The following is a 12,990-nucleotide window of genomic DNA, read 5'->3' as shown; positions in this document are numbered from 1 at the left end:
GTAGACAGAAAGATAAATAAAAAATTCAAATTTTCGTTTACACAGGGAAGGTTAAATTTAGGTTGATTTTGCATGAGTAATCTTGGGTTATAATTAATTTATCTTGAATAATACTATTTTCCGGTTGGAATGGAGAAATTTTTCATTTGCTTACTTAGGAAATATTTTAATTATAAAAGAAATTTTTATTCAAGTAGAAACACAAATGAAAGAAATGGAAAGTTGGGTCACTTGTGGGAGATTCAATTGAATTTTTTAAGCATACATTTAATTACTTTGATGAAAAAAGAATTTCAACCAGCTTCTAAATATATAGAATTCTCTCAGTTAATACAAGAAAAAGTTTTTATAGATAAACTAATATTTGCTGGGTTTAATGATGTTTTAATTTTTTTGAAAACTGATCGTTTGAGTATTTACCTTTAGGTAAAAAATTATACTCAACTCCAATTATTTAAGATTTATTGACCAAAGCAGTATCATGCTCCAGATGATATAGAGTGTCCAGAGGAATGATAATTTTAGGGTTAAAAACACAAGGAATAAAATAGAGGCCGCACCCATCGTGTGAATATATGATCACTTGGTACCAATGTAGGCCAGGGTCTGAAGACCAGTACCGAGGTTGCAGGTCAAAGATTAAGAAAGTGTTTACCCTTTATTGTCCAATTAAGTGAATTCACTTGGATCATCTGAGTTTACACCAACACACTCATTTGCTCAGTTGAAAAATTTCTATGAGACTTGTGTTATTATAAACATGTAAATAGCTTTCATGAGCAAATATAAATTTTAGGGAGTACATTAACATGTAGGAAGTTCCTTGAAGATAATCCTAGAAATGTAAATAATGAAGTTCTGACAAACACACCAGAAGCCTGAACTGTTTAGTGTGTAACATTTGATGATTGAACAAATGAAGATTCACTCATGAATAAAACAAAATGTAAATTGTATAACGAAAATCTTCCTCTCTCAGTGCCTGTAGGTGAGTGTTATCTCGCACACTGAGATGCTATATCTATTCTCTAGAAACTGTACTAAGATGAGTAAGAATTTTTTCTCTGTTTACTTGTGAGTGTATACCAACTGTTCAAAATTATTTTCCATATGAAAATTGAATAACCGTATTTGATATTTAATATTTCCAAGCTATGAATAAATAAATAATCTGGCTTAAATCGTTAATATTATTAAGAGATAAAGAATAGAATTATTATTTATTTCGATGTGATCACGAAATATGTTAATGTTATTCATTATTAAGCGATAAAAAATTATTTTTCATCCATTAAACAAATTTCAAGAGAATATTATCTACTCAAAAGTAAATCCTATTATCCGAAAATACTCTTTATTTAAAAATAAGAAAAATAAAGTTTGAATTGAAATAAAAATAATGTTTATTAATTAACTGAGAGATTAATTAATTTTATGAATACTCATCAATTAACTGCGTATATGTTTATTACCATTTAATAACAAGTATTTGATAAATAAAAAAAATTTATTCCGTATTTGGGTAACTTTTATCGATCTAAAAATAATTTTTACATATATAAATAAACTTGAATATTTCGTAACCTTCATGAATTGAATTTGAAAAATCCCGAGAAGATCATTACGCATTTCGAATTAACTTGTAGTGTTTTTTTTCTTTTAAACGACTTAACACTCGGAGATTCAATTTCAAATCTAATCATACGTCAGGTTAGTAAAAGGCGAAGTAGAAGGAGTATCGTCAATACTATACGACCGTAGCAATGAAGCAGAAAATCCTATTAACACTTAGACTAGACCGCGTGGCGTAAAGAGAATCAGTGAGTTTTACGTGAATGCGCAAAAGAGAGATCCAACATGTGAGAGGTGGGGAGTCGCGAGTTCTTTCAATAAGTATCTCAGCACATCGATGATCGTCGTGACTTCGAGTAATCACTTCGTCCTTTGCGGCTGGAAAAGAGTTTGGAATATAAAATCAAATAGTCGTGTGTGAATTTATCTACTTGGACCGGCAATTGACAGTAAAAAAGTGAACCAATCATTGTCATAAAGGGAATTATTAAATCATAAATTACAATTGAAATGGCGACTGAAGCACTGAGAGAACGTTTCTCAAGTAGTCTTCGATTTACGACAAAGACTGTGGGTGAAGATCGAATCCGTAAAGCGAAAGAAAGGGATGAAGACATTGCAATATTCAGTATGATCCCAATGGAAGGTGATCCAAGGTTCAGATGCTGCTTAGGCAGGAATTGCAGAACTGGTGACTGGAAGAAAGCAGAGCCAGGTGATAAAAAATTATCGATATCATAAAATAACAGTTATGTTTATTATACTGTAAGAACTGGAATTATTTAAGGTCGGCTGATAGCGATGTGGGCCGAGGTGGCGCGTTAAAACGTCATGAAACCGGTCGATTTGAGAGAACGCTCACAAGAGAGATGTAGCCTTATCGGGAATATAAAGCATCGAACGAACCGTATAAGCATTTATGGCTTGTGGTATTGTGTACTTAGTAAATATATCTTACTCAATAATTACTAATATTCTCTAAGAGTCTAGGTTTACTCAATTTTATTGTATCCTTGATAAGGTGGATCAATAATTCGCCTTGACATCAGTGGGCACGGTTGACCTTTCTCGATTAAATTTCTCGTTAATTGATACCCTGATAGAGTAAACATTTGCTGAATGTGAAAAACGAGTAAATGGATCCGATGGATAAGTTGTAAATATTGATCGCAATCATAACGTTCACGTAGGTCAAGATGAGTTTTATCATCGAGATCGTGAAAGATCGTATATTTAGAGATGACGGTTTGTTTATCATCCTTTACCAACGACAACTATCATAAAAGATGTTTCATTTCTCATCATAAATTATTCATGACATTAACTATAGGCTGGTTAATTTGAGAGGCGTTTTTTACGATTACTCTTCGTGATGAAGGTGGATCTATGTCATACTCAGGAGTTATTGATATATTTATAAGTATATATACACGCGTAACAATTAGTTTTCGGAGTGAAATACTGACACTTTGAGATATCTATCAATGACACTGGAGCATTAAAGTGCGACGTATGCTTCTGACCAAGTTGCGACAATCAGCCTTGGGAATCCATTTGAGTTTATACATGTACGGTACTAGTTTGGACATTATGACGTCACACCACGGTCCTACTGAGTCATCAAATAATATTTTTCTCATAGTAGTTTTTAAGTAACCATTCCATAACAAGTACATTCATTTCCGCCCTCGTTTAATTCATTTTCGTTTCTTCAATGAACGAAAATTAAAAATTTCATTGAACTTTGATTATAAAGCTAATTAATCATTTCATAAAACAACTTATCAGTCAAAATAAAAAACTAATTATTCGGAAGAAATATTTCTCGAAAAAATTCTCATTAAAATAATTAATCACTTTGAATTGATAATAATATTCATTATTTCGGAAGATGGGAATTTTTTAATTGATTTTTGAGTGATTATAAATTTTAATTAATTATTAATTCAAACAATTTTATCTGTGAAAATATTCTGGAATTAGAATCTTAGTAATTAATCTTTAAAAAATGTGGAAGAAAATAAGTCATAAGTAACATTGGAACCGAATATTAATTTATTTTTAATTAGCACGACCATAGAAATAAATTTAATTATTCTTTTTGTAAGTTATTCATAGAAAATATTTTTCTTAAAATTTTATTAATGACATAAAAAACATATTCATTAGCACTGTAAATAAACGAATTGAAATCTAGAGAAAAAATTTAAAAAACAAAAAGATTTATCATTCATAAAACCAGTCTTGAAGATTATCAGTAAAATTGTTTTTTAAGCCACGCGATTAAACGAGTTCTCTTAATGAACGTGTCTAATCAATCATGAGTTAGATCATTCCTGGAAATATATAAAAACTCAAACAACTCTATTCAAATGTCAAGATAACGTATTTTTTCTTCACCAAAAAAGCATTTAATCCACCATCTACAAAAAAAAAATTTCTTGCAAATAATCATCGCGAATTTGTCTTCTGTACTAAGCTTCTGGTTGGGTAAATTGGAAAGATAAATAATGCCATGTTTACTTGATTTGTCTAAATGAATAAAAACCTGTTGATGATTCCATTAAACATGTTAATTAGTCTATATTTGATGAAATAAGAATTTATTAACGTCATTTATTAGTCATAAATGGAGGCTAATTTGAATGGAATTAATTTCGTTTACTGTCATGCCGAATAATACTTCTAAATTGCCAAATAAAAACGATAAGAGACAGAGAAGAGAGTGAGAGGCAAGATAAAATTAGATGTGTCATCCCAGAAGAGAGAAGATGACATGGCTTGAAAATAGTTAAAGTTATCCAGATGAGAGCAAAGAAAATAAATTACCTGATTTAGTCGCCCACATCCACTACATAAGTTACTAAGCATGATGCTTATATCAGCATTAACATCCTAAAATAACTATTTAATGCCCTAGACCAATGGACCAGCAATGAATATATATATTCAATATTAATCTTTCTTTCACACAGATGACCCCTGTACTCGATTTATACTCTCATTCTAGACGTATAGAGAGTGATGCTTGACGAAAGGCTGATCAAAACCAGTCAAACTACTTTTCTAATTTTCCTCCAAAATTTAGGTTAATGGGATTCGTGCACTTGATCGATAAATAAAAAGACAATTTATCTTATTACGTGTGGATGAATTTGTTATTCTGATACAGATAGTGACTCTTAAGTAATCGAATGCCATATTGAGTTCTGTTGATTCATAATAAAGCATTGTTTTTTTTTAAATCAAATCTGTAGGTGAAAATGTAAAGATTCATTAAACAATTATTAACGTCTGTGAGTTTCTTATCTCAAGGACGTCTTATCATCCAAATGATGAACTGTTTTAAATTTAAAAACCTTTGAATTTTTTATCACGAAAACTGTTGAAGACTTTTTTTTTTATTTTCCGGTTAAGAGTCCTGTTCACTTGATGAATATATTCAGCTGTTGTTGAAACAATGGTGAGCAAATCTCTATTTATGAAGTGAATAAATTAAAAAACATTTTGTTTATCTTAATCATAATTTATCCTCCGAGTCCGTGGGTGATAATGTGCGGATTTTTCGAATTTTTAATTTCCAAAGATTTATTAAACAACCATTGAATACCTTAAACAGCAGTTTCCGAGGACATTGCATGTAATCGCATGTTAGATGCTGTAGGCGTATAAATAATTAAATGCGTCCGGACATATTTTCATTTCCTTATTGCAGCAAATATGAAAATAGCGCGTGCTGTCAAGAGAATAATTTGGAAGATTGGTGTATGTTTACAGTATAGGTTGCTCACGCAAGACTAAATTATTAGTCTCAAAGGTATTTTCCTGAAAAGTCCGTTTGCGTGACCTGATGAGGGATAGTCAAATGCCTCGAATATATTTGAAATTTGATTAAAGTTGTTTATTTACATAACTTGGTGCTTATGTTCATAGGAACCAAGAAGATGGAATACAAAACTCGACAGTGGCACGAGAAATGCTTTTGCTGCGTCGTCTGCAAGAATCCCATTGGCACGAAGAGCTTCATTCCGCGCGAGCAGGAAATCTATTGTGCTAGCTGTTACGAAGATAAATTTGCTACTCGATGTGTCAAGTGCAACAAGGTACAATTTATTATTGTATTCTCATCTTCAAGTGGATTAAATGTATATCAAATTCAATTAAACATGAAAAATATCATTGAATATTTTTTATTCACTACAGATTATCACCAGTGGCGGTGTGACATACAAGCAAGAGCCATGGCACAGAGATTGTTTCACTTGCAGCCATTGCAACAACTCACTGGCAGGCCAACGATTCACTTCACGAGATGATAAACCTTATTGTGCTGAGTGCTTTGGCGAGCTCTTTGCCAAAAGGTGTACCGCTTGCTCCAAACCAATCACTGGTACGTTCTAATTAATTCCCTTGCCCTCAATTTGCCTTCAATTTCAATGTTCTATTCAAATTCCTTATTAGACCACATTTGAATTGTCGACAAACTATTTCTTATTCTAACAGTCAATTCCTTTGGAAAATATTCTCTTAAATTTTATTTATTTCAATCTTATATATTTAACTTCATAAAAATATTAATTAAAGAAAAAAAAATTGTCTTAAGAAATTTAAAAATTCATGGAAATTTTTTTATTCTTCTAATTAATAAATAAATGATGAAATAATCACAATTTTTAAAAAATTTTATGTAGAAAAAATTAAGACATTTAAATTGAAGAATAACGTGGTTGAAATTTATTTCAATTAATTCCAATAATCATTATTGCAATTATCTTTATTGGACAGGTATTGGCGGAACGCGTTTCATCTCATTCGAGGACAGACATTGGCACAATGACTGCTTCATCTGTGCTGGATGCAATACTTCACTAGTCGGACGTGGATTCATTACTGATGGCGACGATATCATCTGTCCCGAGTGCGCCAAACAGAAGCTCTCGGAATGAAAATCGTACGGAAAAAATGAGTAACGAATGAGGGAGGAAAAAATGCAGGCGAAAAGATAGAGTTGAAGGAATGTATGTGGTAAAAAAAAAAAAAGATAATAAGAAAACGTAAAACATCAAACAAATTTAATTATCGAGCACAATAACAAGCTGTAATCTCACTATGATTGACACGAATTTATTAAAACGATTATACAAAAACGAGTATTTACATATTACATTATATCAATGTCAGTGTTGTCTTAAATTATTCTCAAATTAATATCTATATATATACATGAGTTTTCGAATAAATTTCAACTCACAATCGTAGTGAAATTAGTCATTTGTTACTATAATAGTCATTTATAATTTCAACTTCTTATGTACTACGTTAGCTCCTTAATAAAGCGTACTCCAGCTGTTTTCGAAGTAAACTTTCGAGAACTGCTGGATTCAGAAGATACTGTGTTGATATCAAATAAAGAAAAACGAAAAAATATAAAAAAAAAAAATAGTCCCGATGAAAAAAACATCACAATGGGAACAATGTGCAGATGCCTCAAAAAATAATATTAAAAAAAAAAGAAATCGCTTAATATTAATATATTATTATACTTATTATTATTGTAATTATTATTATTATTCTTATAATGATTATATTAAAAGTATCCTTCAAGAGAGATTGAGCTAATGGGGAAGTGAATAGAGTTAAAGGTGATGTTATTAATATTATTTCTCAATTAAATTTATTTCTTTTGATTTACTTGTGCTTTTTATGATATCAAATGAACAAAGAGTTTCTAAAATGTATTTGTTCTCATGAGATGTGAGTCTCATTAATTCTCATTTCAGACTAATCTCGATAAACTATTTAATTGATCTACTTTCCGATCTATTTTTACGTTTATTGATGGACTTTGATAACTAATGATCAATTATTCTGGGCTATTTTGGTGCAGATGTTGTGACGTTTTTGTTATTTTAATTATTGTAACTATCATTCTATAATACAAAAGAAAATGATACAATAAGTTTTGAAATGCAATGACCTTTTTTGCTTTTGCCGGTATTGCATTCAAAGCATTATTTGTGAAATAATAAAACGATCGATCGATATATACAAACGCACTGTAAAAATAATCAACGTGCGCTTTACAGAAAAAAAAACAAACGAAATTAGTGGCCTTATTGTGATCAATGCACTCAAATACGTAAGAGATCTATAGTTTGTGGAATAAAATTATTATTGTTAATAATAACAGATTGAAATAAAGAAATTATATTTAAAAAAATGAGCTTTTTGTCTTTGTGATAAGCTCTAATATAAGGATGCCATGACGAACCAATGACACGTATTGCTATATTTACTTACACAAAAATACTTACATACTAATCGTCTTAATTAGTAAATTATAAATCAGCGATGATTCTGTACTCAGAGTAACTTATTATCACGCTGTAAAATTAATTATTAAATAAATGTAATTCTTTATGAAAACATGCGAAGCTTATGATAAATTGCACGCTTTTTTTATCTACTTTTAAATTGAAAAACTTGTCCGAAGAAAAGTTGTTTAACAACCCCACGACAGATGGCACCAATAGAAGTTTCCTGACCTTTATCCAACCCCTCGATCAGCTGTTCGACATCTGCAGTGCACAAACCACGCGATATTTAATTGCTCTAACAATTCGGTGTTTATTTTTATCTATATTTTCATTCTGTCCATAATATGAAGCGAATTTGTATCAGTATCTTGGACCATCTTACAGTTGAAACTTTATTTCGTGGTGATTGAGTGTGAGTTATATTTTTTAATACTTGTGCAGGTGCTTCTAAGCCACCGGTTTCGTGATTCATTGAATTAATTGCTGACTCTTATTTATGGATCACAGGCTATTTGCAGCAGAACGGTATGTGTTTTTTTTTTAATTATTGTTATTTTATTATTCTTAAAACACAAAAAAAGAATTTTCAACTTTTCTAAAGTTATTATTTATTTCATATACTTCTTTTGATTTTATTTAGTAATAAATGATGAAATATTGGTAAAAGAGTGTGTTAATAAATCTGCTAGATTGATTGATGATTAAAATGAATGTTAATTGTTTATTGCAGTGAATAGCATAACTGTTTGAAGGTACTAGGATTAAAATTTATGGAATTTATGATTATTGAAATATTGAGAATTCATGCTATTATAAAGCTTCCATTGCGAGCAGTCAATCTATTAGAGCTTTTATCTCAAAGAGATAGAATTTTCATTTATCTGATATTCTATTAGATAGATGGCAGTGCCCACACACCAAGCTTTGAAGCTTTTAAATGAATCGACTACTAAAAAAGTTATTGAACCGCAACGCGATGGAATTGAGCAAATGATGCAGTGGACAAGTAAATCGATTGACCTGAAAAATAAGTTAACGTTTGCTTAATAGTGTTTTTGTTTTTAATTTTTCCCTCCAAGATCTGGATGGTTCACGAATGAATAATGAGATCTGACTATTTCAGTTTTTAACTACTTAATCTAATTCTTTTTAACTTTGTCGAGTTGAAAATATTTCTTCTTCCTCTTGTTCTTTTTATGGTCTTTTTGTATATTTAAAGAAATGCAATTTTCCTTGAACAAATTTTAACCTCTAAGAAAAAGTTATGGTAGTTAAAAAAATTATTTGAAGCGTATTAGATTACTTCGATTAACACAAAATAAAGTGACGTAAAACTGAAATCAACGAGACAGAAATCCTATTAATACAAGTTTCTCAATGTTCGTGCTTTACTACTCGTCGATCGATGTTCCAACTCACGCATCTCTTAGACTTTTTTGTGGATTACTATCCCAGTGAGATCGAAAGATACGACCTGAACGTGAGAATTTTTTTTTAAGGTCATTACATGGTTTCATGACTTACATACAATCCATTTTGCAAAACCTTAAGCTTTTTTTTAACATACATATAAGAAAGAAAACTATTTTGTCCAAAAGTTTACCTGACTCGAGAAAATCATCTTGGATTTGAGAACAATTTCTTTAAGGTAGAGGGAAAAAAAAAATTAAGGATAAAACAAATAGTAATTCCGGTATAAAAAAATTTCAATCCGCAAACGTTTCCCGAATATTCCCTAGCGGGACTATAGGGAAAAAAATTTTTTTTTTGAAAATTTTTACATCAAAAAATTAATGAAATAATGATATATTGGCGAGTAACTGTAAGATATAAAAATGTGTATAACTTCTATGCTAATGATTCTATCGGGTTGATCGAGGACTCAAATGAAAGGTCTAGACGAGAGGAAAAAGAAGATACAGCTGAAATCATGATTGGAGCATAGTTGATGCTGAAATTAACGCAAGTTCCCGTTTTACCCCATTTTAGGGGTGAAATAATTAATTTTTTATATGTTTGACCCGATTCCGCAAATCTACGCATTGAGACGAAGAGAATGAGTGGTCAAACTTGAAAATCGGACAACTTTGATTTTTCACCCCGAAAAAATGGCAAGTGGTACCCCTTTCCATTTTTTTCGACCAAAAAATAAAGGTACTCCGATTTTGATGATTGAGGGCTCATTCTCTTCGTCTTGATGTGTAGAAATGCGGAATCGGGGCACCGGTCAAGAAAATTCACTTTAACGCCCTTAAAAACGGGTTACACTAAATACAAATTACGAATTATCATCCCCTTGACTTTAAACCTTTATAACTCATGAACGGACGGTCCAATTACTGATTTTAGGGACGTTTTGAAAAGCTTAAAATCTGAGCTAAATATGCATATTTATAAAAAACGTTTAAAAAATTTCTTTCACCCTTAAAATCGCTGAAATAAAAAAAAAAATCAAATTTTTCCGGGAAGTTGCCAACTATTTTAGCAATTTTAAGGGTAAAATAAATTTTTTAAACATTTTTCATGGATATGTATCTTTAGCTTAGATTCTGAAGTTTCCATACACATCCTTAAAATCATTATCAGATAATTTGTATAGGAGTTATCGAGGTTCAAAGTGGAAATAGGGCCAAAAAATCGTCTACTTCTTAACTTTGAACCTCGATAACTCCTATACAAATTATCTGATAATGATTTTAAGGATGTGTATGGAAACTTCAGAATCTAAGCTAAAGATACATATCCATGAAAAATGTTTAAAAAATTTATTTCACCCTTAAAATTGCTAAAATAGTTGGCAACTTCCCGGAAAAATTTGATTTTTTTTTTTATTTCAGCGATTTTAAGGGTGAAAGAAATTTTTTAAACGTTTTTTATAAATATGCATATTTAGCTCAGATTTTAAGCTTTTCAAAACGTCCCTAAAATCAGTAATTGGACCGTCCGTTCATGAGTTATAAAGGTTTAAAGTCAAGGGGATGATAATTCGTAATTTGTATTTAGTGTAACCCGTTTTTAAGGGCGTTAAAGTGAATTTTCTTGACCGGTGCCCCGATTCCGCATTTCTACACATCAAGACGAAGAGAATGAGCCCTCAATCATCAAAATCGGAGTACCTTTATTTTTTGGTCGAAAAAAATGGAAAGGGGTACCACTTGCCATTTTTTCGGGGTGAAAAATCAAAGTTGTCCGATTTTCAAGTTTGACCACTCATTCTCTTCGTCTCAATGCGTAGATTTGCGGAATCGGGTCAAACATATAAAAAATTAATTATTTCACCCCTAAAATGGGTTAAAACGGGAACTTACTTCAATTTCTACATCAACTATGCTCCAATCATGATTTCAGCTGTATCTACTTCTTTCCTCTCGTCTAGACCTTTCATTTGAGTCCTCGATCAACCCGATAGCATCATTTGCATAGAAGTTATACACATTTTTATATCTTACAGTTACTCGCCAATATATCATTATTTCATTAATTTTTTGATGTAAAAATTTTCAAAAAAAAAATTTTTTTCCCTATAGTCCCGCTAGGGAATATTCGGGAAACGTTTGCGGATTGAAATTTTTTTATACAGGTTGTCAAAAAAATTCCTTCTGATATGTTTCAACAAATTTTTCTCAAGATGGTTCTTGAATTAAATTGACGTTTATACTTTTCTTACTGAAGATGAGAAGAAAGAAATAAAAATAATTATATAAATTTCAGTTGAGTTGATTAAAATAGGTTACATTCAAAGTCAATTTTTTAGAAAGGATTTTCTCAAAGAAATTGAAATCATAATAAAGAAGATTATTTAAAAAAAAAAATATTAAATGGATTTTTTGTAGAAAAAAGAATACAATTCACAAATTGAATTAAATTTCAACACTTCTACTTTCATAGAGAATTATTTTCAGTTAAAAACATGCAGCTAAAAGTATCCATTTATTTATTTTTTAATACAGCCATTGATTTTCAATTAAAAACACCCTTCAAGTGACCTATTTTGGACATTTATCCGAATTGTAGTTAATTCTTTTTATTATCAGACTCTTTAAATGATAAATCGACAATCCATTTCATATAAATCAACTCTCTTTCTCTCCACTCAACTTTTGATAAGTTCTCTTCGTTTATTTTATCGAAAAATATTTATTAAATATATTACACTTAAACTATATTTCATTCCATTCATATCTCGTAAATAATCTACTACTAAATGATTCTAAATATACTTCAGAAACTTACTTTTATTCTAACCTAATGATTTTTTGTATTACATTGAATAAAAAGATGATAATACTTCCTCTTATCTAAAGATAACTAATTTTTTTCATAATATAAAAATTCAAATCTAGAACTAAGAGTAAAATTTTTTATCTAATTTAAACATAAATTTCAAAAAAAAATAGTAGTAAGAAACAATGCAATATTGATCTGATTAAAAAATATTGAATAAATCCGCGAAATTCAACGAAAAATGAGACAAAGATTATGGTAATGCGTATCAATATTTGCATAGAAATGCATGGAAATGTATCAGAAAAATTGAATGAATTCATAACTCATTATTTTTTTTTATCATCCTAACGTCAAATTCATCGTACGTGAGTTGAACGTAGGTAATACTATCTTTCTAAACTACTGGCAAACCTATCGAACTTCAAGTTTACTCCGTCTATGTTGAACTTTAAATCCATCACACTTGACAGGGCAAAGTCGATATCGAGAATTGGTCGCGTGTTTTCCGAATCTCTGCGTACCAGCCTCTCAGGCGTTTCTTTAAATAATTGAGGTCACTGATTCGTATATTCTATCGCGTACTACTCGTATAGATCGTAGTTTATTGAAACTTCTTTCATTTATCTTTTTTTCCAATTCAACAGCTTCAAATTCTGAATTTCAGCCAAGTATTCCTCTTTCTGATATAAAACCGCTTTCAAGTAAATTAATAAATTGAAAAAGTATGTATAAATAATGCATATTTGAAATGAAATTCAGAGGAAAATTCTAATGTAATTATTTTTTGATGATTTTTTTTTTTTATTGTGATAGAAAAAAAATTTCTGTCTCTTTATCTGTATTGAAAGAAAATCCGTTGGAAAACTGTCAGATA

The 12,990-nt window shown here is 30.2% G+C and overlaps 1 protein-coding gene across 11 annotated transcripts in view; it reads left to right on the top strand.

Moving 5' to 3' along the window:
* Window positions 1-7,792, top strand: part of Lmpt (Limpet) — a 45,256-nt gene extending 37,464 nt beyond the window's left edge. For 10 of the 11 annotated variants that reach the window (XM_035085151.1, XM_035085147.1, XM_035085153.1 and 7 more), the window contains 3 exons: window positions 5,506-5,675; window positions 5,776-5,962; window positions 6,358-7,792. In XM_035085151.1, coding sequence (XP_034941042.1) covers window positions 5,506-5,675; window positions 5,776-5,962; window positions 6,358-6,518 — 518 coding nt within the window. In that variant the 3' untranslated portion in view covers window positions 6,519-7,792. Of the gene's footprint in view, window positions 1-1,913; window positions 2,288-5,505; window positions 5,676-5,775; window positions 5,963-6,357 lie in introns of those variants that run through there. The other variant, XM_035085157.1, reaches the window with a different exon arrangement.
* Window positions 7,793-12,990: the final 5,198 nt, after the last annotated feature.

The sequence above is a fragment of the Chelonus insularis genome, unplaced genomic scaffold (assembly GCF_013357705.1).
Source record: "Chelonus insularis isolate UGA/USDA-ARS -01 unplaced genomic scaffold, ASM1335770v1 contig_399_pilon, whole genome shotgun sequence".
Classification (NCBI taxonomy): Eukaryota; Metazoa; Arthropoda; class Insecta; order Hymenoptera; family Braconidae; genus Chelonus; species Chelonus insularis.
This window is presented reverse-complemented; position numbering and strand designations above follow the sequence as displayed.